The 26,497-nt window shown below is 44.6% G+C and overlaps 1 protein-coding gene across 1 annotated transcript in view; it reads right to left on the bottom strand.

Moving 5' to 3' along the window:
• Window positions 1–622: 622 nt before the first annotated feature.
• Window positions 623–26,497, bottom strand: part of LOC308302067 (ecto-NOX disulfide-thiol exchanger 2-like) — a 126,717-nt gene continuing 100,842 nt past the window's right edge. The window contains exons 10-18 of the mRNA XM_080746249.1: window positions 21,647–21,767; window positions 20,093–20,280; window positions 15,953–16,039; window positions 6,859–6,918; window positions 6,598–6,706; window positions 6,065–6,150; window positions 2,541–2,701; window positions 1,731–2,011; window positions 623–1,466 (exon numbers count right to left, since the gene is read on the bottom strand). Coding sequence (XP_080602375.1) covers window positions 2,570–2,701; window positions 6,065–6,150; window positions 6,598–6,706; window positions 6,859–6,918; window positions 15,953–16,039; window positions 20,093–20,280; window positions 21,647–21,767 — 783 coding nt within the window. The 3' untranslated portion in view covers window positions 623–1,466; window positions 1,731–2,011; window positions 2,541–2,569. The remainder of the gene's footprint in view (window positions 1,467–1,730; window positions 2,012–2,540; window positions 2,702–6,064; window positions 6,151–6,597; window positions 6,707–6,858; window positions 6,919–15,952; window positions 16,040–20,092; window positions 20,281–21,646; window positions 21,768–26,497) is intronic.

Below are 26,497 nucleotides of genomic sequence, written 5' to 3'. Positions count from 1 at the left end.
ATGGTTAACGATAAAACATTGACACAGTTTGTGTGAACCTGCTCATTTGTAAATTTCTAAACCAAATTACATCAATAACTTGACTAGTAGTAACAGTTATTGAATAGAAAGCAATGTTCATTTGCCATTATGCTGTTTTATGTTGAACATATTGGCATTGGAACTGGACTTTTGATGTAAATTTTGCAGTAGTCAGGGGAAGGAGGTACTTGGCTTCGGAAATCAGTATAAGGGGGTACTCCAGCCAAAAAAGATTGAGAACCACTGGTTTAGAGGCCCCTCAATGTGTGATTCAAATTGGGGGTAGATTGTAGAAGAAGCAAAAACTGTGTTTTGAAGAAAACACAAAATGGCAGAAAATCAAGTTAGGCGAAATGGGCTGTAAGCCCCCCTCTATAGGGGCACACTCAGTCCAACGTCTCGTTACTCCGACTACGCGGCTACACGTGTGGTTAGGGATAGGGTTAGTAATGGGGAGAGTCGGATGAACGAAACGTCGGAGTAATGCGTTTTGGAACAATACCACGCACCCGGCCTGTATGAGGAGTTTGATTGTAGGAATTTGATTGTACAACCTACGATTCAAGAGTTATACTGTAGGCCACACACACACATACGCACGCACGCACACACGCACACACACACACACACAATATCCGCCTCCCGGCCTATCTGCCTGGAGATAAAATAGCAGCATAATGCAAACAAATCACAATTGTCACATTGAGTTAATCTCTTTAAAAGGTAGCATACAGTTTGTGTTTTTAAATACAATGTAGACTTTCCTGTGTAGAACAATGTCCTTTAAAAAAGATAAATGCTCCCAAGTTCAGGAGAACAGCCGGCAGTAGAGCATAGAATAACATTTTGTTGAGCATCAATCAAGTGACAATGTGTAACTTTTTCAATGAAATAAACGTTATTGTTGATACAATCTTTCAACAGCATATTTTTCCACAATGACCATTCTACATAAATGTGTTTTTGGACAACTTCTCTAAACACTAATAAACACAATTTTTAATTGCAAGTGTCTTGCCCCAGACTCTGGCGCAAAAGTGACGTAGGCACCGGAAATGTATTCATTTATGTATCTTACAGTTCATAAAAACAGTTTCTGACAATTCCCTGCAGCATTCCTTTTTTGACCGGCACCTCCGCAAAGACAAGCGCAAACAGGGCGACCAGAGGCGTCGCCAAACAGAGGACAAGGATGAATGTTAAACAGTATGACCTTCCGTAGAAGCCCCTCAGTCTGTCGCTTTTGCTCGTGAAAATGAGTCAAGTAAAACTGAACCGTCTCTCTTGAGATGCAGGGGGCAAGAAGGGCAGTGTTTAGAGCGTTGTCAGGTAGATCCAGTTGATCTGAGCTAGTGGTTCAAATACAGATCATCTTCTTCAGAAGAGCTGGTGTCCCAGGTAACTTCACTTAATCAACTCAATGTGTCTTCTGATGAAGTCCATTCCTGTAAAAATGGTCATCAGCGTATTTACTATTACAAACAGACTTTTCTTCTTTTTTTTATTTTTTATAGCAAAAACGAAACAGGTGTATATTGTATCACTTAACAAATCAACATTGATTAATTTACCAAACAGTTTGAAAAGCCAAATTGAAGTTTAGGATTTAAAAGAATCAGCACCTACTGTATTTGCACCAGCTACTTATCTAGTGCTGTAATCATATTTTGAGGCCATCTTTGTTAAAAAATAATTGCAAGAAAACATACCCAACTTTATGATCCTTTCTTCATCTGTCCAGTTGGTTTTGAACTTGCAGAGAAGAGCTCAGGGTCCTTCTTCATGTCCTTGTTGAGGTGATGTTGAACAGACTGTGGTGTGGTGGTAGTGGGAGGCACACATCGATGCAAGTCTCCGTCGTTGCCAGCTTGTCTTCTAGGAGGTGAATGGTGTGGAGAAGCCCAACACATGTGGGACTTTGTTTCTACCTGGAGAATGTTGAGAGCTGCATAAAGGCTGCATCACTGTGTAGAACTCCTCCAGAAATGACCTTTAGTTTAAGAAATGGTAGAGCAGAGACAAAAGAAGGGACAATAATAATAATGAGGAACGTGAACACGGAATCCAATTGTGTTTTGGAAATAGTGTTTTCTACTCCATATAACATCATAAAGAACAACCTGCCACTCAGGGTTTACCCTCTGGGGATTCAGTTAGTCCTACAGAAAAAGGAAATGTACACATTCCAGTATGTCAGATCTTCATTATTTTCAATGGATATGAAGAATCAACTGCCGCTGAATGAGTTACATTTTTGCCAAAAACAGACTGTAGGCTATCAAATATGAGTGACTATCGTAAACGGTAACCGTGACACCTCTGTATCACAATATCAGAGACAGTTTGTTTATTTTTGGACCACAATGCTTATATGAGACAATTTTAATTCTCGATCTTATTCTCCATAGAGAAGGGAGGGATTGAACGAGTGCCGTCAGGACTTCGGTACTCAATTCTCTATGACACAACTTGCTGATTCGCAATAAGGCATGAAAGAGCTCTTCAGGGACAGAACTCACTTCGTTGTGTTCCGTTTTTTAAGAGAGTTCTATGTGTTCTTGATGCTCTGGAAACCACAGAAGTTCCAGCGTTTCTCCAGACTGGCACCCACCCCCGTCAGCTCCTGTCTGAAGGTGCAGGGCAGCCGAGAGAGCAGGCTGTCCACCTCACCAGGGTTAACCTGCACGCACGCACACACGCGCACGCACACGCGCGCACACGCGCACACGCACACACGCACACACACACACACACACACACACACACACACACACACACACATGGTACAGAAACAGATACTATTTAAAACACATGGATTCACACATCCACCTCATACCACAAATACTCTAAAAATGGTACCCAGTGCATCCCTGCTTGGCACTCAACATCAAGGTTTGGATTGGGGGTTACGTCCCTGCCATAAACTAGCGTCATGTCCAAGGGGTGTTCTTTACATCAAGCTGCCTCACGCTGAGGAAACAAGAGATAGGCTCCTGCCCTGTGGGCCTCAGGGCTTGGCGAGGCTTACTTAAAGACCCAATGAAATGACTATTTTGGGTATTTTATTTTGAAGTTTCAGTTTGAAAAGGAAGCCTGTGTGTTTCTGAACCTATCCGAGGGGACCAGCCCTTCAGGCGATGGGATTTAAAATCTGAGTAATGGGATTAATGGGAGCCAGCAATGGGAAACAAACAGGTGAATGTAATCAAAGGTTCATTTATATTCAAAAACTCTAATCTATGTCATCACTTTTTGAATTTCTGTTCACAGGAAGTAATTAAGAATGGCCTATTTAGGGACCTTTGATATAAATATACACAACAATTGTTTATTTTCTATTTCTTGGCCATCTAGTGTTAGGTATGGCCATATTATCACTAGTAAGACACCTGAGGGTGGAATGCGACCTCAGGGTGACATGCAACCTCGCCCTAAAGGGCGAGGTCGCGCCAATTCTTGACCATCTGGCCAACCACAGCGTTTCTCTGACGATTCTAGTTGTTGTCATTCTGGGGGGAGTTTGTTCATGTTTTTGTGAGGGTATCAACCCTAGGAGACACGGGGAGAACATGCAAACTCCACACAGAAAGGCCCTATCGCTCACACCCTAGGTTGGGTTGGCGATAGGGCCTTTCTGTGTGGAGTTTGCCTAAACATGGAGATGTGGTACAGAAGGACTATATGGGCATAAAAGGTATGTCATGTGACATCACTTCCTGTACAGACAGTCAGACAGACAGCCATTGACTCCGACCTAACAATGGCTACTGTCTATGACGGTAGTTCCATATGACATATTGGACTAGACTATCTCCATATATAGTGTTATCCACATCTCCATGTTAGGACTCATATATGGGCATAAAAAGTATGTCATGTGACATCACTTCCTGTACAGACAGTCAGCCATTGACTCCGGATTAACAATGGCTACTGTCTATGACGGTAGTCCCATTGGACTAGACTATCTCCATATATAGTGTTATCCACATCTCCATGTCATTGACATCACTTCCTGTACAGACAGTCAGACAGACAGCCATTGACTCCGGCCTAACAATGGCTACTTTCTATGACGGTAGTCCCATATGACATGATGGACTGGACTATCTCCATATATAGTGTTATCCACATTTTGTGTAGCCGCCCTGTACAGGAAGTGATGTCACAACTCGCTGACATCACACTGACATCTAAGAGGACACGGAAGGACATCTAAGAGGATACGGAAGGAAGGTCACTCAAGCGACACGGTTCTTCAGAGTATATGCGACCTTCGGTCGCAACAACTACAGATATGCTCTAAAAGTTTGAAAAACATGTTTTTGATTTCACCCCGTCTTTAAAGACAGAGAAATGTCAGCACAAAACAGGAGAAACAGGAGAACTGTCATTGATGTCTTCTGCCCCGGGAGGAGAGAAGGGCCTAAACAAGTAAAGAGAGGGAAAAAGTACGGGAAGAGTCTCTACTGAAGCTGAACTTTCACTTCCATCCGTTTTTAGAACAACATCAATTATTGTATTGAGTTACAAGAACACTTGAGGGATATTTTATTACACAAGCTTTCAAAGAGACCAACGTGGAATTGTTTTTTGTCTTCTATTCCCAGACAAATACTGACCAAATAATAAATCTTTGCCATTAGTGACACCGGAACTGTACAAACAGTAAAAACTCAATCTTAAAATGATGAGCTTTTGTAGAAGAACATTTGAGCCTGGTTTCTGTTCAAAGAGCTCATCTCTCTCCGTGGAAGGGTTTGTAAATGCATTAGGCCTCACTGCCTGGGTCAAGTGTCTGCTATGACACTCAAGACTGCTGGAGGCTCTGGCATACAACTGGCCCATATTATGTCAAACCTGTGTGTATGCTTGTGTGTGCCTGTCTCAATGAATCCGGGTTGGCAGGATGCTGCGGGACAACAACATTCGCACCAAATTCTGGGCCCTGGGTACAAGGATTCACTGCGGGCCCCCCATGAATGTTCTTCATGGGGGGGGGGGGGGGGCGCATTGTTACACATTATTTTGTGTTTTAGCTTTTGAAAAATAGCAGATATACAAGCTCACAGCTGCAAGCTTGTAGATTTGCTATTTTTGAAAAATAATGAAAATTTGTGGAAGTCTTTGAATATTTTTGACAGTGGTGCTCAAACTTTTTCATGTGAAGGACCCCCAAAATGATATGTGTTTGGTCACGGACCCCCATCTCAAAATATTTAGTTCCAGGGACACCCCAGAAGCAACATTTGAGTTACAAATGTTTGCTTAAAAAATACATATATTCAAAGATTTGCACACATTTTCACGACTTTTCAAAAATAGCAGGTCTACAAGCTCTCAGCGCGGCACTCGGTGCCACGCTGTGAGCTTGTATTTCTGCTATTTTTCAATAGCTAAAGTATAAAATAATTAACACTTTTAATGCCACAGACAGAGATTGACGAGAATCATTAATTAGGCAGCTAGGCCAATGACGTAGATTGACGAGAATGGGCTATTTTGTTATAAAACAACTCAAAATACATTATTTTTGCCGGTTTTATAAAACAGGTGTTTCATTCGAAACACTTGCTTGCCTCCAGCGGCAGATCATGTGACTGAACGAAAACGCGGAAGTGCACAGTCCATTCTGGGGCTGCTTTGTTGTGATTCTGGTAAGAATCCATTATAAATAGAAACGCACTTTTCTCCTTTTACATTTTCAAAAAGATCTGAGCAGCTGGTGGCAACCCGGTCCCGATCGTTACCATCACACGCACGGAGCGCGTGCGTGGAGCGTCCGACGTGAAACTAGGTATTTGCTCATTTTGTTAGCATGGTTGTATGAGTCTAACTATGGTGGAATTTAGCGTCACCCAGGGTACTGAAAAGAATGGACAGAACGGATAGATGTGTAGACAGCGTTTTCTTGTGGTCGTAAAAAAACACTGAAATGGGCTGGCATTGAAAAAGTTAAGGCCCCTCCACCTTGGGCCCTAGTAACTCAGTCCCACTTTCCCTCCCCCCCTTGTGACGCCCCTGCTGTGTGTGCGTCCAGTACCTTGGTGCCCAGGCACTGCAGATAGGAGCAAATGTACTCGATGCTGGCTCCAAACGGATGGACATGGAGGAAGGTTGAAATGATCGCTGAGGTGCAGAAAAACACAAGCACTCAAACTGTCAGTTGAACAAACACATCGGATCACACAGTTTGAACCCACCACAAACACAAAAAACAAAAACAAAAAAACACAGCAACAAAACAAATAAAAACCACCACCACGGCATTACTGACACATCAATAACTTAACTAGCTTCACTGATTCTGGTAAGAATTCACCAAAAAACATCACCATCAATAACACATATATTTCATCCTGTACCGTTTTTGTTTAGGTTTCTCATTAATTATCCTTCAGTGTAATATCTTAATTTGCCGTTATTACCACCAGATCTGGAAAGGTACACACGATGACGTGCAATCTGGCAACAGGGCAGGCGACAGGGCAGGCAACCATGCCTTTTGGGGTGAATCAATACATATCAGTATATCATTGGTAGTTTTATGGACAAATATGCATAGTGTCATCATACCAACAAGCATAGCTTCTCTCTCAGAGTTGACAGGACTTGTTGGGGGAATCATCTCTGGGGGTCCGTCCTTCTCCTGACTGCAGGACACCACTGATGATGCCGTCGCCTCCTACACACATGCACGCACGCACGCACGCACAAACGCACGCACGCATGCACACAGAGAATGGTTTGTCAATTATGATACAAACCACTGCAAGGCAGCCCCTAATAGGTACTACAAAGAGAACTGAAGCGTTTTCAGTCCTTGTTTTCTCTTACGTTGGCCTGCTGTTTAACAATCTCCTCATTCCCTCGGTCATCTTGCTTTGATGTCTCCAGCTGCAGCCAATTGGAAACATGAGAAAAAGAGAACATGTCATTGGCACATGAATACATTCAAACACAAAGGAACACATGCACGTGTGAGTGAGCACGCGCGCACGCACGCACACACACACACACACACACACACACACACACACACACACACACACACACACACACACACACACACACACACACACACACACACACACACACACACACACACACACACACACACACACACACACACACACACACACACACTATAAGAAAACAGAAGCAAGCACATTGTTCATGAATTGAAATGACCTCGACTACGCAGATGACATTGCCCTAATCTCGGATACAGCAGAAAATGGAAGGGAAATACTACTGGCAGTAGAAATTTTGGGCAGGAAGATCGGCCTCATGCTCAATGCCAAGAAAACAAAGGTACTGACAGTTAACACAGGGGTCAAAGTGCCTAAACCTAACCTCAGTAAAACTATGCCTAAACCTAAACTTCACCCTAACCTCACAAACACTATGCCTTACCCTAACTTTAACCCTAAGAGAAATTATGCCTTAACTTAACCTCAAAACCAGGGAGAGAGGGAAACTCACCACAGGTCACAGACCAGGCGGGCAGGCGTCAGGATTTAAAATGAAGCAACACGGAACTGAAAATTCCTATGATTGGCCGCTAGTTGCGCTGCTCTGGTACCAGAAGCAACATGTTCTCCATAGGATTCCATTCTATTGCCCTGAACTTTTACATTTGATTTTCTTACCTTAATAAACATTGTCATAAGTACTTTATGGTTCCTGTCGCTGGTTTAAAGCCTTGTTTCAATCACCATGATATGAGTTTTGTGAAAATATGGTCCGATTTATGTTATATTTGATGTTAAAGCAGGGTATGCTGTAGGAGGGGCTTGTGATCATAGGCTTGTGATGGTTCTTCTTTGTGTGCTTTATTTGGCAAGCTCAACACCACATTCTTCCAAGAATCCCTGCGGTTGCATATGACCGTTGGCAGCCAATAGCATTCCAGATGGTACCATTTCTGAGGGACAGCGAATGCATTTCCCGGCAGCGGCGTCTGCCGCGGCGTCGTCGGACTTGCCGACAACAGCCGCGGCAATGATTCCTATGCCGTGGCAATTATACCTAATCCGTGGCAACGCCGGACAGACCGACAATCGAGCTGCGTCAGCCGCTGTTGCCGAACCTATCCCCCCCCCCCCCCCCCCCCCCCCACACACACACACACACGCACGCAGGCACGCATGCATGCACACACACACGCAGGCACCATGATCAGCAGTGGACCAACGTGCTCATATAGTCAATTATGTATAAAAAAATGAATGAAGTATTAAAACAGTCATGTCTGCTCTCTCTGGTGGTCGCTTGCTGACCTTCCGGATCTGCTGGTGGACCACCGGGTCCGCCGGGCCACACCGGCAGCCGCCGTAGCCGCCGTCACCTGCCGGGCTTCACCGGCAGCCGCCGCTAGCAGCCGTCACCTGCCGGGCTTCACCGGCAGCCGCCGCTAGCCGCCGTCACCCGCCGGGCTTCACCGGCAGCCGCCGCTAGCAGCCGTCACCCGCCGGGCTGTCTGTCTGTCTGTCTGTCTGTCTGTCTGTCTGTCTGTCTGTCTTGGGTCTTCTCCACCTCGCCTCTCCACTTATATCTATCCATTTTACGCACAGCTGTTTTGCGCTGCACGTATCTATCCCGCCACACACACACACACACACACACACACACACACACACACACACACACACACACACACACACACACACACACACACACACACACACACTGACAAGCGCTGTGGGATTACCTGTGCCCATTTTCCCCTTCGTTTTTACCCCTCCCTAGTCCCAAATATACAGTATATTATATACTGTATATAGGCTTATGCCTTATTGTATTCATTTTATTGTAGGCTATAATAGTTATTGACCATAGCTTAATAGTCTGTTATTTGTATTTCTTTCGCCCGGCCTGGCCGTTTAATTATCCATTTCTACCTTCTCATATCAGCCATATTCCATTTTACGCACATTTTACCGACCCCCTCACCCCGAATATAAATATAACCTTAATTTTTCTTTGCAGCTAAATTAACTAAAGGTTCTCCTTAATCGAATTCATCATATGTTTATGTTTCAACACATGTTCTTCATTATTATTATTTAAGCATATGGTTTCTCTGCGCTTGTCATGCGTAAATCTTTGGATTCAGGGTTCAGGGCTGACCATGCAGCATTGTTCTACCTGGAATGCTTATCACCAGCTACTAGCGACGTTTACTTTAAGCTTCATGGTTTGATGGAGGGACAATTAAAACATGATTTATATACACTGAATGAATACAGACACTTCACAGATATACAGTACTTAAAATTAGAACAATCCTTTGAGAATTGACCGACCTATAAGGCTTTGAGCGCCCACCGAGGCAGCGCCGAGACCCAGCAGCCGCCACAGCTCTTGCTTCCTCCGGGGGTCCCCGCGGACCCGCGGACCACCGCCTGTCACCCCACCGTTCAGTGGGCACCTGCAGGCTCAGGCCCACCGGAGCCCCCTACGCCCTATGGACAGCAACCGATGCGCCGTTTCCCATAAATCCCATTAATGATTGAATAATATCCTACAGAACAGATGAAATCACGTAGCTGCAATGTATGTTGCTGGCTTAATTTATTAATTATTAGGATCAATAAATATAGTCTATATGTCCATAACGGCTATTTTTCGCTGTTTGTGACCAATCCCGATCCTCCGCGGGTCGTTCTGGCTGCAGGGGGTCTGTCATGTTATCAAATGATATCGCCGGCCCAAAACTAAAGTACATGGAATATATAGGCTACTGACAAGGCGCACATTCGCACAACGCTATAGGCTCTTATTAATCAGAGGACATAATAGAGAAAGGTGCGTGTGGGGACTGAACTGGACCCTCCTGTCTATATACTTTCCTGTGCGTCTTTGACCTATTGTACCAACCACAACAGCACCGCACCAGTGCTTATTACTGCCAATTTTGCTTATTTACGCACGCACGCACGCACCATGATCAGCAGTGGACCAGCGTGCTCATATAGTCGATAATGTACAAATTGGCGCGGCCGCAGTGTTGCCGCTGCCGGAGATGGGTCTGTCTGTCTGTCTGTCTGTCTGTCTGTCTGTCTGTCTGTCTGTCTGTCTGTCTGTCTGTCTGTCTGTCTGTCTGTCTGTCTGTCTGTCTGTCTGTCTGTCTGTCTGTCTGTACAACCCTTTCCTTAGTAGCCTAGTAGTAGACCTAATAATAATAATAATCAATGTCCCTCCCTCAACCTCGCCTCTCTCCACTTCTATCTATCCATTTTACGCACACCTGTTTTGCGCGCTGCGCGCGTCTAACCCGCCCCGCAAACTCTCCCTCTCTCTCTCTCTCTCTCTCTCTCTCTCTCTCTCTCTCTCTCTCTCTCTCTCTCTCTCTCTCTCTCTCTCTCTCTCTCTCTCTCTCTCTCTCTCTCTCTCTCTCTCTCTCACTCACACACACACACACACACACACACTGACAAGCGCTCTGGGATTACTTGATTATTTTTACACCAACACCACTTTCTATGGGTTATCTGTTCTTTTGTTACCACTTTTCCCCCCAATGCCCATATTTTCCCTTCGTTTTTATCCCCCCCAGCCTAGTCCCAAATATACAGTATAGGCCTATGCCTTATTGTATTCATTTTATTGTAGGCTATGATAGTTTACGGACGGACAGATGGGCGCCTTGCCGCCTCCGCGAGGTTTTTTGGCCGTAGCGCGCCCGGAACGGCACACGGAGCGACCGGCGAACACCCACCCGTTCGTCTCGCCGCCCCGGTTCCAAAGAGGGGTCGCTCGACCCTATACCTCCATCCCATCCGGAGCTATGGTCGTTTTACTTTCAGCCAAAGTACAGCAGTCCGATCGCGAGGCGGGCAACAGAGTGTCTCCTTTATAAAATAAATTTAAAGTTTTCATCTGTCTCATATGTGCAGGCCTATTCGAAACCAAACAGCACTGCTTTCTTTTTGTGTCTCCAATTAATTATGTGCATTTGGATTCGGTTTTACCCCAGTCCCAGCACTCAAGCAATTTCAATAGTTCAACGTTATCTATGCTGAAATGTGGTATAACTATGTACTTCTCACTTCTACAAGCTCTCAACGCATGCATCACAGAGACGCCTGTGAACTGGGATATTATATTTTTTGAAGAAACTTATAGGAAATAGGAAAAAATAACAAATGCATGGAGACACACACAATGGCAATCCCTTTACACAAGGTTTATGTGTAACAAACATACTATAGCCTACTAGCCCTATATATAGGACCATGGTGATACAGCTAATTGCCTATATCCGGCCACCATTGATGCACATTGACAAACAATTGTATTGGTGATGTACCTAATGGGCCAATTGACTTCAAAGGAGTGGGATGATGGCGGAATCCACCGATTAGACCACCACTCTCACTTTCTCTCTCTCTCTCAAAATGTGATGCTGGCGCTGTCAATTAAATGATCAGATCGTTTTTGTCTGGATCTTAAGCCTCTGTTGTTGAGTGTTGAGTCGTTACTGCATATGTTTCCATTCTGTAGAACAGTGCTTATGGGCCCCCAGTTTGACATGCATGAAGCTACGGACCCCAATTTAATGGCATTTCTATCTCTGGGACCTGCAATCCATATCGTAAAATCAATGTTCATTTAACCCAAATGGACCCTTTACATTGACCAAAGCGTTTCAGCACCATGGACAGCACTCTCCATTTGTTTTTCTTATTTTTTTGCGATAGATCAAGGCAGAAGAGATAGATAGATAGATAGATAGCCTAGATAGATAGATAGATAGATAGATAGATAGATAGATAGATTGCTTGTAGAAGTGAGAAGTACATATACCACATTTCAGCATAAGTTATAGCATTTTATTGAGTGGGTTATCAAATCATAACTTCTAGTTGAACTATTGAAATTGCATGCTGGGACTGGGTTAAAACCGAATCCAAATGCACGTAATTAAAACCTCGCGGAGGCGGCAAGGCGCCCATCTGTCCGTCCGTAAACTATTATAGCCTACAATAAAATGAATACAATAAGGCATAGGCCTATACTGTATATTTGGGACTAGGCTGGGGGGGATAAAAACGAAGGGAAAATATGGGCATTGGGGGGGAAAAGTAATAAAAGAACAGATAACCCATAGAAAGTGGTGTTGGTGTAAAAATAATCAAGTAATCCTAGAGCGCTTGTCAGTGTGTGTGTGTGTGTGTGTGTGTGTGTGTGTGTGTGTGTGTGTGTGTGTGAGTGAGAGAGAGAGAGAGAGAGAGAGAGAGAGAGAGAGAGAGACAGAGAGAGAGAGAGAGAGAGAGAGAGAGAGAGAGAGAGAGAGAGGGAGGGAGGGAGAGTTTGCGGGGCGGGTTAGACGCGCGCAGCGCGCAAAACAGGTGTGCGTAAAATGGATAGATAGAAGTGGAGAGAGGCGAGGTTGAGGGAGGGACATTGATTATTATTATTATTAGGTCTACTACTAGGCTACTAAGGAAAGGGTTGTACAGACAGACAGACAGACAGACAGACAGACAGACAGACAGACAGACAGACAGACAGACCCATCTCCGGCAGCGGCAACACTGCGGCCGCGCCAATTTGTACATTATCGACTATGAGCACGCTGGTCCACTGCTGATCATGGTGCGTGCGTGTGCACGCGTGCCTGCGTGCGTGTGTGTGTTCGCTCCTTCTGGGGGAGAGAGAGAGAGAGAGAGAGAGAGAGAGAGAGAGAGAGAGAGAGAGAGAGAGAGAGAGAGAGAGAGAGAGAGAGAGAGAAAGTGAGAGTGAGAGTCGGTCCAATCATTGATTGGCCACTTGTCTGCGGTGGATCCCGTCCTTTGAAGTTTGAACGCCCAGCAGGGAGTCGGGAGTCAGTCCAGCTGTCAATGGGCAATGGTGGCAGGATATAGGCAGTAGCCTACACTTCATCACTGTATATGTTTATTTTACTAACTGTAGGCCTACCTGGTCCTATAGAGCTAGTTGGCTGTCTATTACACATAAAAAAAAACGCGGAGGCGCCGTGGGCCGCTAAAAAAAGAAAAAGAAAAAGAAAAAAAGGAAGTTGTACAGAAATACAGATAGATGCGAGCAGCAGTGCGCGAAAAAGAGGTGGACCCGGCTCTAGTAGATACCGATGGTGAATAACCCAACCTGTTATCGGTAAAATCCGTACATATATACTACATAAGCAGAATGCACATTGGTCACTGAATGAATCCAAAGATTTACGCATGACAAGCGCCGAGAAACCATATGCCTAAATAATAATAATGAAGAACATGTGTTGAAACTTAAACATATCTATGATGAATTCGATTAAGGAGAACCTTTAGTTAATTTAGCTGCAAAGAAAAATTAAGGTTATATTTATATTCGGGGTGAGGGGGTCGGTAAAATGTGCGTAAAATGGAATCTGATATGAGAAGGTAGAAAGAAATGGATAATTAAACGGCCAGGCCGGGCGAAAGAAATACAAATAACAGACTATTAAGCTATGGTCAATAACTATTATAGCCTACAATAAAATGAATACAATAAGGCATAAGCCTATATACAGTATATAATATACTGTATATTTGGGACTAGGGAGGGGTAAAAACGAAGGGGAAAATGGGCACAGGTAATCCCACAGCGCTTGTCAGTGTGTGTGTGTGTGTGTGTGTGTGTGTGTGTGTGTGTGTGTGTGTGTGTGTGTGTGTGTGTGTGTGTGTGTGTGTGGCGGGATAGATACGTGCAGCGCAAAACAGCTGTGCGTAAAATGGATAGATATAAGTGGAGAGGCGAGGTGGAGAAGACCCAAGACAGACAGACAGACAGACAGACAGACAGACAGACAGACAGACAGACAGACAGACAGACAGACAGCCCGGCGGGTGACGGCTGCTAGCGGCGGCTGCCGGTGAAGCCCGGCGGGTGACGGCGGCTAGCGGCGGCTGCCGGTGAAGCCCGGCGGGTGACGGCGGCTAGCGGCGGCTGCCGGTGAAGCCCGGCGGGTCACCGGCGGCTGCCGGTGAAGCCCGGCGGGTGACGGCGGCTAGCGGCGGCTGCCGGTGAAGCCCGGCAGGTGACGGGGCGGCTGCCGGTGAAGCCCGGCAGGTGACGGCTGCTAGCGGCGGCTGCCGGTGAAGCCCGGCAGGTGACGGCTGCTAGCGGCGGCTGCCGGTGAAGCCCGGCAGGTGACGGCGGCTACGGCGGCTGCCGGTGTGGCCCGGCGGACCCGGTGGTCCACCAGCAGATCCGGAAGGTCAGCAAGCGACCACCAGAGAGAGCAGACATGACTGTTTTAATACTTCATTCATTTTTTTATACATAATTGACTATATGAGCACGTTGGTCCACTGCTGATCATGGTGCCTGCGTGTGTGGGGGGGGGGGGGATAGGTTCGGCAACAGCGGCTGACGCAGCTCGATTGTCGGTCTGTCCGGCGTTGCCACGGATTAGGTATAATTGCCACGGCATAGGAATCATTGCCGCGGCTGTTGTCGGCAAGTCCGACGACGCCGCGGCAGACGCCGCTGCCGGGAAGTGTATTCGCTCCTTCTGCCATTTCTACCAATGAACGTTGATTTCTACAATGATGGCGGTACCCGTACTTACAAGGGCCAAAAAGTGTAATTTTCGCAGCATAGAAACCAATGGCTTAACACCATCCATATTTCTTTTACAGTCTATGTCACAGACAAAGTCAGAGAGAGAAGGATGAGGCTGACAGGGCACTGTCTGCAGCACTGTCTGGGATTAGTTGTGTCTCTGGCCATGGTGCTGAATTCATGTTGTAGCACTGGGATTAGCTGTGTCTCTGGCCATGGTGCTGAATTCTAGCCTGGGTACCAGCCACTTCTCAGCCTGGCCAGGCTCCTATCTCCAAGGGAGGCGGGACATAAATATCAAGTGGAAACCACACGCGGCTTCTGATTGGTCTGTGGTGCGGGACAAATACACCAGTGTATATTGGCTGGCTGATGACACCGAGTGCCGCGCTATGAGCTTCTAGATCTGCTATTTTTGAAGAAAAAAAAAACATTAGAATTTGTGCAAATCTTTTATATATATTTTTAAAGCGAACATTTCTAACAACATCTTTGCTTCTGGGGGGTCCCCGGAACAATTTCTTTTTAGATTGGGGTCTGCGGTCAAATACATATTATTCTTGGGGTCCTTCTTGAGCACCACGGATTTCAGAAAAGCATTAGGATTTAGAATACATTTTTGGGTATTTTTCAGGTCTTAATTACCATATTTTCCATGGATCACTGGGAGGGGGACGGGGACACACATTTAAAGGCATCATTGTAACAGATCAACTCATTCACTCTGTTTGATGTGAACGAATCAACGAAACAGCTGTGTTTACTTGATGTGAAGGCTGTCAAAAAGACAGTTAATGACTATAGGTTATAAATGTTTCCTATTGAGCACTGCTTGCATTATAGCTAGAGGTGGAAAGAGTTCTGATAAATCCTACTAATTAATCCTACTAACTAATTATGGCAGGCAGCTAATGACGGAGAAAGCATGAAATCAAATCAACAGCAAATCAACAAACATAACAGCTGTGTTATCTTGCTTTTCAGTGTGAATTAAAACTCATAAAGTGTATTTTACTAGTTTAGAATTGGAAAGGCACAATCAAAGTCAAGTTTCATTTCTACAAATTATTAGAACGTTAATAACTATAATTGATGAATTATTACCATCTGTTTCTGTTTTTGCTGAAACAAACTTGATCTGGATCTAGAGCAGGTGTGTGTGTGTGTGTGTGTGTGTGTGTGTGTGTGTGTGTGTGTGTGCGTGCGTGCGTGCGTGCGTGCGTGCGTGCGTGCGTGCGTGCGTGCGTGTGTGTGCGTGCGTGTAGCGTGTGTGTGTGTGCAAGCGTGCGGGGGGTGCGTATGCGTGTGTGCTTACCTGTAGTGTGTGTGTAGTTGTACTCTGGAGATTCTTCAGTCCTTCTTTGAGGGTCTGAACTTGGTTCTGCAGCTGCTGTTTTTCCTCCGTACTCTTCTCAAGGTCCGCCTCCCGCTGTTTCAACTCCTCCCTCATCTTTAATAGTTGCTATAAAAAATTGAATCGTTCTTCAGTAAAACATGCAACATGTAGCATGTAACATACTAGTGTCTGCTGGTGTCTCTGTATGAACCACAGTTCATACAGAGACACCAGCAGCCACAAAAGAGCAAGATTTACATAGCACACTTTGCCCTGGCAATCCCCTATCAATCCATCATTCCAGTGGGATCAAGGACATCCTGACACCCTGGATGAGTTTAATTCTATGAATTAAACTAATCGTTTTGGAGATTTGTTCCAGAGTAAAGGTCGGGTTTAATTTCCTGATCTGATAGCACACCAAAGTGATCCCAATGCTGGTTTAATTTCCACCAGTCCGGCAGGCCGGGAGATGGAGATTTACTTTTTGTCCCTGCTTCTATGTCCGTGGGTGAGTGTCCAACTGTGTAAAGGTTAATCTCGGACACTGCTGGATGGATCGACTGTCAAACAGGGTTTTGCCTGTAAATGTCATCAGTTTCTTAGGAAAAAAGCCAAATAGCATGAACAGGGATGGAGATCGATACCCGATTTTATTATGGGCCACGGTTCCAAAGTTATTGAGTTATTGATCTCCTGAAAATCTATACGTTTTGGGCATATCAAGATTTGTATCGAGTCTAGTCACGGTTGCTTGCGCCCTGGCAGCTGCAACCCATGAATTACGAATCAACAAAACAGCTGTGTTTACTTGATGTGAAGGCTGTCAAAAAGACAGTTAATGACTACAGTATAGGTTATAAATGTTTCCTATTGAGCACTGCTTGCATTATAGCTAGAGGTGGAAAGAGTTCTGATAAATCCTACTAATTAATCCTACTAACTAATTATGGCAGGCAGCTAATGACGGAGAAAGCATGAAATCAAATCAACAGCAAATCAACAAACATAACATCTGTGTTATCTTGCTTTTCAGTATGAATTAAAACTCATAAAGTGTATTTTACTAGTTTAGAATTGGAAAGGCACAATCAAACTCAAGTTTCACTTCTACAAATTATTAGAACGTTAATAACTATAATTGATGAATTATCACCATCTGTTTCTGTTTTTGCTAAAACTATCTGGATCTAGAGCAGGTGTGTGTGTGTGTGTGTGTGTGTGTGTGCGTGTGTGCGTGCGTGCGTGCGTGCGTGCGTGCGTGCGTGCGTGCGTGCGTGCGTGCGTGCGTGCGTGGAGATGGATAAAACGTTTTGAACTGGGCCCTGGCAACGTGAGATTACATATCTTGAAGAACTGTATATCTTGTTTTTGATTGACATTTTTACTGATACAAATGCATATACATGAGCATATATTCGTACATATCTGTCAAAAGCTTCGAATAGATTAAGGAGCTTCATGTGTAAATGTGAGTGTAAACTGAGCGCTACGTTTTGGGGATAGCCAGGGGTTAGGTTCTCATTCACAGAGAACCCAACTGAGATGAGAAAGAACCCCCACCTCCTGCTGTGCTCATTTGAATACAGAGCACTTTAACAAGTTGCAGGGGGCTTTAGCATGTATTGTATGTTGGGAGAATATTCATCAGTAAAGTGTGATGATACATTCAGAACGCTTTCATGCTGCAATAACCACATTCGTCATAATGCATGAAGAGGAAAACAGACTGAATTTACATGCTGATAACATTTCATGGTAATTCTTTTGTGTGGCTGTGATGAACACGTGGATCAGGCGAGAGCTATCCAAACTTGGCATCTTCCAATCCGTTTAATCCATTCAGCTAATCTTTTCATGAACACACCATGAGAGACATACTGTATTTTGGCACAGCAATTTCTTTCTGCCTGCAGAAATGAACAGCAGGGGTGTAATGGATGCTCTAAACAAAAATCTATCATCATTTCCATTATCTGTGACAACTAGCTAGGTGAGGACATGACAAATGAAAGCTGAGGGAATCAGTTCAATTCAAACGGCACATGTTGAGCTTTCCAAAGCAGTGCTTGGGTTCTGGGAAAAGCAGACATCATGACAGGAGAATAAGTTGCAGTTGCAGCCAGTAAGGCATAACATTTAAAGATAGTTTATTCTCTTTTCACATCAACTAAACTACAGTCATCAATCTACTGACCTCCACCCATGTGGGGAAGAAGCCCAATTCATAGATGACAAAACATAAATAAATACATTAAAAACAGTAGGCATTCTGTAACAATGTCACAGTGGACATAATGGTGCCACAGTGAACTATGAGCGGATGTCTACCTATAGGAGGCAGGAGCAATAATTATTGCAAGGGAAATGTTCTCTATAAAATTGGGCCGCAGTGGCTCAGGGGTAGAGTGGCCGGTAGAGCGGCTGGATGGAGAACCGCAAGGTTCCCCAGAGTTGAAGTGTCCTTGAGCAAGACACTGAACCCCTAATTGCTCCTGATGTGCTGGTTGGTGCCTTGCATGGTTTCCTCCACCTTCGGTGTATGAATGTGTATGTGAATGGGTGAATTCAATTTAAGTAACACACACTGCCTGACTTTTTGCACCGATTATGCTGTTGGCGTACATTTTTGGCGCTCGCCGACAAAACCGCTGATCTGCTCCAAGATCGGACTTTGCTCGCCGAAATTTTGCTCGTTGTGTGTGAAAGCCACAGCGAGAAGATCTGGCCGCAATAATAGCGCTCTGCGATCCCTTCCCGAGCGTTTCTTCACACCACACGTGTGTATGTGTGTGTGTGCGTGCGGGCATGCGCACGGAGAGAGACAGAATAAAAATCATTTGCGTCCTGCCTCGCTGCACGCACAATCGGGAGCCTTTCACGTTTTCGTTGGACATTGGAATAAAAACAAATGTTGGCTATATGTCTCGGGTCTAGATCGCATCCTGGTGAAATATCTGGCAGTGTGTGATCCCTTGTCGGCGATCAATCTGATAGTGTGAAAATTACAACGATATTATGACAGCCGATTTCAAGAAGGAAATACTCTAACGATCCAATAATCGCAGACCACTTAAATATCGTACAGTGTGTCTGATCCTTAAAGCGCTTTGGAATAAATCGCCTATAAATGCACCATTTACCATTTAACAAGATACACCAACTAATGTGGCATCCAAGGTGAATGGAATTCTGATAGCTTTAAAGAAACAAGAACTCAAGAACGTAATGCTCTTTGCTTGATAGCAGAGCAAATGGAGCATAACCTCAACCTGGAATAGTATAGGTTTGGGAAATAAACATTGTCATTCATCCGTGCAGCTGCAATCACAGATGTGTTATACTTTGCCCATGCAGTAGCACAAAACTAGTCTATTCATTACAGCACAGGATTGTCTGTACATGCATGTCTGTATGAGTGTCCATGTGTGAGTGAGAGACAGTTAAGGTGTATAATATATAGTGAGTGCCTTAATGTTTTGTCTTATCTCCTGACTGTCGGGAGATCAGACTGGAAGACGTCAGGTGTTAAATGGGGTTAACGGTTGCTCCATTACAGCTGACAATCAGCAGTGTGAGTGTTTTCTAGGCCTGCTGTTTGTTTGATTTCTTAACAACCTTGGTGCCAAACCTTGGTTTCCAGAGTTTTGGCCGTATGTGTCTGTGTGCCAAACACGAGTTTCCAGAGTTGGCCGTTTTTTTGCTCTCCCTACTTCCTACTTCCAGTTTCGGCATGGTCGCGATCGTGAAATGCATGTTTGACTCCCAGAACAGCTCTTTCAAACATGGCAGCCATGTTTGTTTACATGGCGCATTATCCGTGCATGACCTGTGCACCATCATGCACATAAGCATGAAATGGTGGCATGTAATATTAAAGTTGCTTTTTAATCCCGGCAACAAGTATGTTAATCCCGCTCCGCCCGCTCCTGCAAAGGTTTCAACTCAACACAATCCCCTGTCTATTCTTGACCGCCAGCAAGCACCACCTGCTCCCGCAATAGTTTATTTGATCCCAAGTACCAACAGAAAGACAGCATGTCCACCACTGCTTTGCCCTATAAAACCAATTCTCAGACAACGCCAGACGACGGTTTGGCGAGTACAGGCCTTTAGTCATACTAAGACAGACAGCTTGTGTGCATGTGTGTGTGTGTGTGTGATATGTGCGTGCGCTACCTTCTGCATGCCCTGCAGAGCCTGCCCCAGGAAGCTGAGCTGCTGAACGTGTGTGCTGTCCTCCTCACTGCTGATTGGCTGGTTCTTGCCCTGTTCCTGCTTGAGGAGTTCTACTTCGTTCCTGTAGGCGTCCAGCTGGCAGCGAAGGGAGTCGTTCTCTTCCTTTAAGGCCTCCGTCTGTAACACAGCTACACACGCACACGCGCACGCACACACACACACACACACACACACACACACACACACACACACACACACACACACACACACGATTCTTCCTGCTGACAGTGGCCCCTTCAAGGCTGCAACATTCACATACATATCGATTTAAAGACGTACCGTATAGTGAAATTGCCTTGAGGGTCTAATAAAGCTGTTCATTTTGATTTGTTTTGTGAAGCGACTTTGGATACTAAGAGTATATAAGTTTGATGTATTATTGTTATTAGGGAGGGTCGAATGTGATAGGTAGATGTCACAAACGTAACATCAGGACTGATCTGCACCAAAGACATGGTACAAACACTGCTATGGGGTATGCCATTACAATAGTCACTACCAGGGGCCCGTGGCGCCCCTTCCGTAGGTGCCAAAGTCTTCTTTCAATGCACATTTTTATGCATGCAAGGCATACAGTACAGAAGCATGGATTAAAGCAAAAATAAAATCTTACGACTGAAAATGTTTGTACATGGCCAAGTCCTAATATGTGATTGGTGAAACATCACACTAGCGTGAATTCTGAAACAATTAAAGTTATACTATGTAACTTTTTTTATAAAACATATCTTAAAGTTGTCCTAACTGTTAAATCGCTAAAGTTTTAGAACCCCCACTCCGTTAATTTCAGCCCCAAAAGCCTTTACTTTATATGTTTTCTACTTAGCCGTGACAGGGGCGGGATTTCAATTGGCCAATCACATTGCAGATCATACACATGATACACTACCGGCCAATCACGTCTCTTCAGGAAATAGCTTGCTTCAACAGCTTTGTTTACGCTGGTCTAGAAGTCTAGCCTGTAACTCCCCAACGCCGGTCCGCAGAGGGACAAGAGACACCTCCACGGATGCGTGGCGAGGCGGGCGAGCCGGCGAGGCGGACGCGGTGGTCTGAAGGCCCGGTCCGCGGCGAAAAACGGACGAAAAAAGCAGACGCGACCGCGGTTTGCTATAACGCTACTGACCACTAGTTGAGCAACTTACACAGTATAACTTTAACACAATATTGTAGAATTATGATGTTTTAGTGATATTATTCCTGCTATTCTTCATACTGTCAACCAGGTGAAGAAATCACAGATTGAGGCTTTAAAATTTTGTTTTTATATGAAATATCTGAGACCATTAAGATTTTATGGAAGCTACTTCTGAACATATTGCTAGTGTGACCAACTCAAATGCTCTATTCTCAATGAACCGCAGAAGCATTGAGAGCTTGTAGATAGACTATTTTCGCTGTGCAACATGCTAGCTTCTATGGAATCCAAATGATTGAAATCAGTCGTGGCAACTGAGAACTTTAATTCATGTAGAAGGGTCCAAAGTCTTATACCTGGGTCCTCAGAGTCCTTGCTGTCTGCACCGTTCGTGTCTTCCATGTCGTCGTCCGACATCTCCATCTCCTCCTCTCTTCTGATGTCCATCAGCTGCTCGTTGTGCATGTTCCTGATCTCCTGGAACACAACGACAGCCAAAGAGGGGCAGAGTTAATGATCTATGTCACAGCAAAGACACTCATGAGCGATGCCATGCCGTTTCCAGCCGGTCTGGTTGGACTACAGAGCTGGGTTGTGCCAGCAAAAAGAAAAACAGAAACAGAGTGTGATCAGTTTTGTCATCTCTCCTTTCCTGTGTCTGCAGACAGAATTTACAAGCAGGGAGACTGGTGGTGAATTTGAGTGCTTATGGGGTGTCCTCAACAGACAAAGGAGAGTAGATAAGTAAAGAGGAGATGGTTGGGCTGGGGCCCAGGGCTTTATCTCTCTCTGGAACAGAAACAAGGCAGATGGAAACTGAAACAGCTACATTTAACAGTATTACTCTGCACTGTATTGTTCTGTTGGGAAATATCAGTAATGACTTTTTAACACAGGTTCGTAACAACCACAACCATAGTGATACCATGAGAAACACTATGGCACATTAAAACAGAAAAGCGCAATTCTGGGAAATTGCAGTCACGAGGAATCCACTTGGAATAAATGTGTACTGTTCCTGATGAATTCCATCTTACCATTTACATTACATATTATGCTGTCATGTGAAGCTTGACCAATCCTGTCGGATTGGACATCATATTGTCCAATCAGAAAAAATCCATTGAACAGGCTTTTGGGGTTTTGGGATTACAGAAAAAGTGACTCAATGGACTTTTGGGGTTACAGAAAAGTCTTGGTGAAATACAAATCACACGCGGTGTGAAGTGAGCCGTGCTATTTATGAATGAATTGCTTTAAGCAACCTGCCAAGCTTGGCCAATGCGGGATGAGGCGGGACATACACACAAAGCCAGATGTAGGAGCGGTTAGCACCGCTCAAAAATGGACAAGAACAATAGTCTGGTTGCCCACACCAATCACACTAACTCACATGTATCCTGTGATTTGCTGTTCCTGATTCCTGATTGAGTGTGTTTCTGAATGTAGCTCTCTCTGTATGTCTCTCATATCTCTTTGTATGTGTCTCTAGCCTGCATGGCCAGACTAACATCACTGCTAGATATTCGTCTGGAACCTGCATTTCCAAGGGGATATGCATACTGGAACCTGATTAATAATAATAATAATAATAGTTACCTACTTTATCCCGAGGGGGAAATTAAGTATTTTCAGCCCAACCCAGCTGATTCGCTGTCCACAAGGAGCGTTTGAGCAATTAGGGGTTAAGCGTCTTGCTCAGGGACACACATCGACATTTTTACCCTGGCCTGGAATCGAACCAGGGACAACCAGGGGGCTCTGCTTCCCCAGGCGGGCTCCCTAACCATTCAGCTATGCCGCTGAATGATTAGTGGTCCCTCACTACTTTGGAGAGAGTGAAATCCAATCACAACTGAGAAGTGCCAGACCAAATCTGCTGACTGGTTTCCAGGCAAATGTTTCTGTATGTGTGTTGAGTGTCAATGTACAGTACAGTATGTGTGATTGTCTGCATATGTCTGCACTACAGTATATACAGTATGTCTCTCTTTGAGTGTGTTTCTCTGAATGTGTCTGTGATTCCCTATCCACAAGTTTCCGCGGGAGTTTACTGGAGACTATCAGGACCAAACTTCCGGGTTTAACAGCAGACATACAAGCTCACGTCGCGTCGCAGATGCAACCCGTTGTGAGCTTGTAAATCGGCGGCGGAACCTCGGTGCAGACGTTTGCGCAATGCACTATGGGGCGTAGGAAACTTGTGGATACTGTATATGTATGTGTGTGCATATTTCCCCCTATGTGTGTCCATTGAACTGTGGATTACCTCCGCCTTAATCTGACAGCCGGAGAAGCTGGAGAAGATCAGCAGCAGAGAGACTGTCAAATACCAATCTTCTCTGCTTCCATTCCTCCACTCACTGACTGATACCTCTGCTGCTGCAATGCAGCTGTGAGACCAGTAGGGGGCATAGGGCAAAAATGGGTTTGCCTTCAATTTGGTAAAGTTTTGAAAGGTTTTATGCGCCAATATTGCTGTGAATGAAATCATATCTGTTAGGTCTGGAACGCGGTGCATTGCACCCTTGGTGGACGTTGGACATTATGCTAATAGGAATGTGTGCTAGAATGGCTGACTGAACCTACCGCTAGCCTCCAACTCTACCTACAGGGGGGATGTTTGGGCAACGGTTATGCCTGAGCCTTCCAGCACTACAGGACCACTGAAGTTAATGGAGCAGCAGAATGGAGGGTAGTCAACCACGCTGTGTGAGGACACACACACCACGCGCACACACACACACACACACACGTCAAACACTGAGACACACCACATCTGATGGACATCAATAAAAGCTACATGCCACCAACACACACCAACAACTGCTCCTAGGAAGATAAAGGGACCAAAATATGCCAACAGTGAACAGACGCACGCATAGTACACATCTATCCTGGGTAGAAGGTTTTTTATCTTCTTCACAAATACACAGTGACACAGCAGGTAAAACTGTGATACATTGTAGCAGCTGGAACGCTCAGCTGCAGTTTGTGTTCTGTCGTTCATCCCTTCTTTTTCACCTGCGGGCCAAAGAACCTCTCTGAATAAACAGCATGAATGAAAGTCAAAGCTGCCACCTGCTTGATGCTAAGCTGGACCTATGGAAACCATTCTTAATTACCTATAACTATACAAGAAGTATGTAATAGTTAACATTTAATACAATTCTACATGTGTGAGGTACAGTACATAACATTCTGTTAATTTCACGATAGATGATGTGATTTTCCACTTAACAGTTCTGGAACAGTCCCATGCAGGACCACTCTTATCATGAGAAGATCCGATCAAATCAAGACATAGAGTAAAGCCTCGAACAGAGTCGGGTCCGCGGTCTTTTTGAGCGTTAACGTTGTAGTTTTATGACTCAAAAAGACTACACCGCACTACACGGCGGTGGATAGCCTTCCACCACCGCAGACCCGACTCTGTTTGAGGCTTTACAACATATCTAGAGGACGGACTCCCCCCTTCCGCCCCCAGCTATACATTTCAATAAAAGTTACTCCTTGGCGTTTGAATAATAATAATACATTTTATTTATAAAGCACTTTATATTTGAAACAAATCTCAAAGTGCTAAATTAAAATGGCAAAAAAAAAACTAAAACAAAGCAGAAGCAAAACAAAGCCAACAAAAGCTTAAAAAAACAGAAGGACTAATAAGAAGCACCAGGAAGAACGCTCTACTTCCTGGTTGGCTCCAATACCGGAGCCAACAGATCAGGGATGTGCAGAGAATGTTAGAGAGGCAGAGGCTGCAATTTCTAAAAGGGCCTTTTGGTGAAAATATTGAAAATAGCAGACCTCCAAGCTCACAACGCTGCGACGAGTTGTGAGCTTCGAGGTCGGCCATTTCCGGTACTTGATACCACACTGAACTAAACATAATCAAGTCAATACTGGAGATGTGGGGTAACGGCATGGGCTTCTAAACAGAGAGGGCAATTCGTTCAACATGTAAGATGCTGCATTCAAGTTCAGGAGAGTTTGGACAAGGCAATTCTCTTTGAATGCTGCCTTCAGGTATGGCATGGAAAGAGGGCATTTGCATTTCTTTCACCATAGTAAAAACTGCTTTCATTCGCACCGCATTACGAGCTTGTAGATCGGATATTTTCACTGCTTCTTAATTATTATTATTATTTTATTTATGGCATTTCTTAGATTTGTTTTAAAATGTATACAATAATTTTTTTAAAGTTATACCATGTAACTTTTTTTATAAAACAAATCTTAAAATGGTCCTAACTGTTAAATCGCTAAAGTTTTCCATGAGCCTTGAGGGGGGGAGAATTTCGCGGCAAAATGACGTCATCATACTACCGGCCAATCACAGCGAGGGTTATACACTGCCGGCCAATCACAGCGCATCTTGGAGTGGGGTCGCTAGGGCAGCCATATTTGTAGTCTCCCGTGTGTCTCTAACTCTCTATACTCCGGTGCACGGTGAAGCATGGGTTATCTCCGGAATGGCTGAACGCACAGGAACCAGGGACCCCTCAAAAGATAGATCTCGGCGAGGTGGAGGCAGACGCGGGGGTGTGAGAACCGAAAAAACTGCCGAAAGACGCGGACGCGACCGAGGTTTGCTATAGAGCTACTGACCACAAGTTGAGCAACTTACACAGTATAGCTTTAAATGTAATAAAAAATCTCTCTCTCTCTCTCTCTCTCTCTCTCTCCCTCTCCCTCTCTCTCTCTCTATATATATAGAGAGAAAATGGGATTTTCACTTCAGTCGTGACCCATAAAAAAGTGGTTGGTGACCCACCATGAATGAGGACTGTATCACATTCCTGGGATCCTGAGATGCAATACATCACCATGATAACTAATGTGTCATTTGACAGAGGGACAATGACAATGAGAAGGAAAATGTGAGTTTAAGTGATATAAAGTGAGAGTCGTCAGTGTGAGGAGGAGGAGAAGGAATAGAGGTGTCTGTATATACTGTAGTTTTAACTGCTCCCGGCTTCCCTCTGAGATGGAAAAATATACTGGAACTTATGGTGCTTATGTACTGGCCAGCCCAGTGGCCACACGGGAGCCTATTAGCAGTGGTTGAAAAAGTACTCACATGTTTACTTAAGTAAAAGTAACAATACTGCAAAGTAGAAATACTCGGTTTCAAGTAAATGTCCGGAATTAAAAATTTACTTCAGTACAAAAGTATGTATCAAAATACACTTAAAGTATTAAAG

Source organism: Nannobrachium achirus (genome assembly GCF_963921795.1).
Source record: "Nannobrachium achirus genome assembly, chromosome: 17".
NCBI classification, from domain to species: Eukaryota; Metazoa; Chordata; class Actinopteri; order Myctophiformes; family Myctophidae; genus Nannobrachium; species Nannobrachium achirus.
The sequence above is the reverse complement of the archived record's forward strand: the minus strand, read 5'-3'. Positions and strand labels throughout refer to the sequence as shown.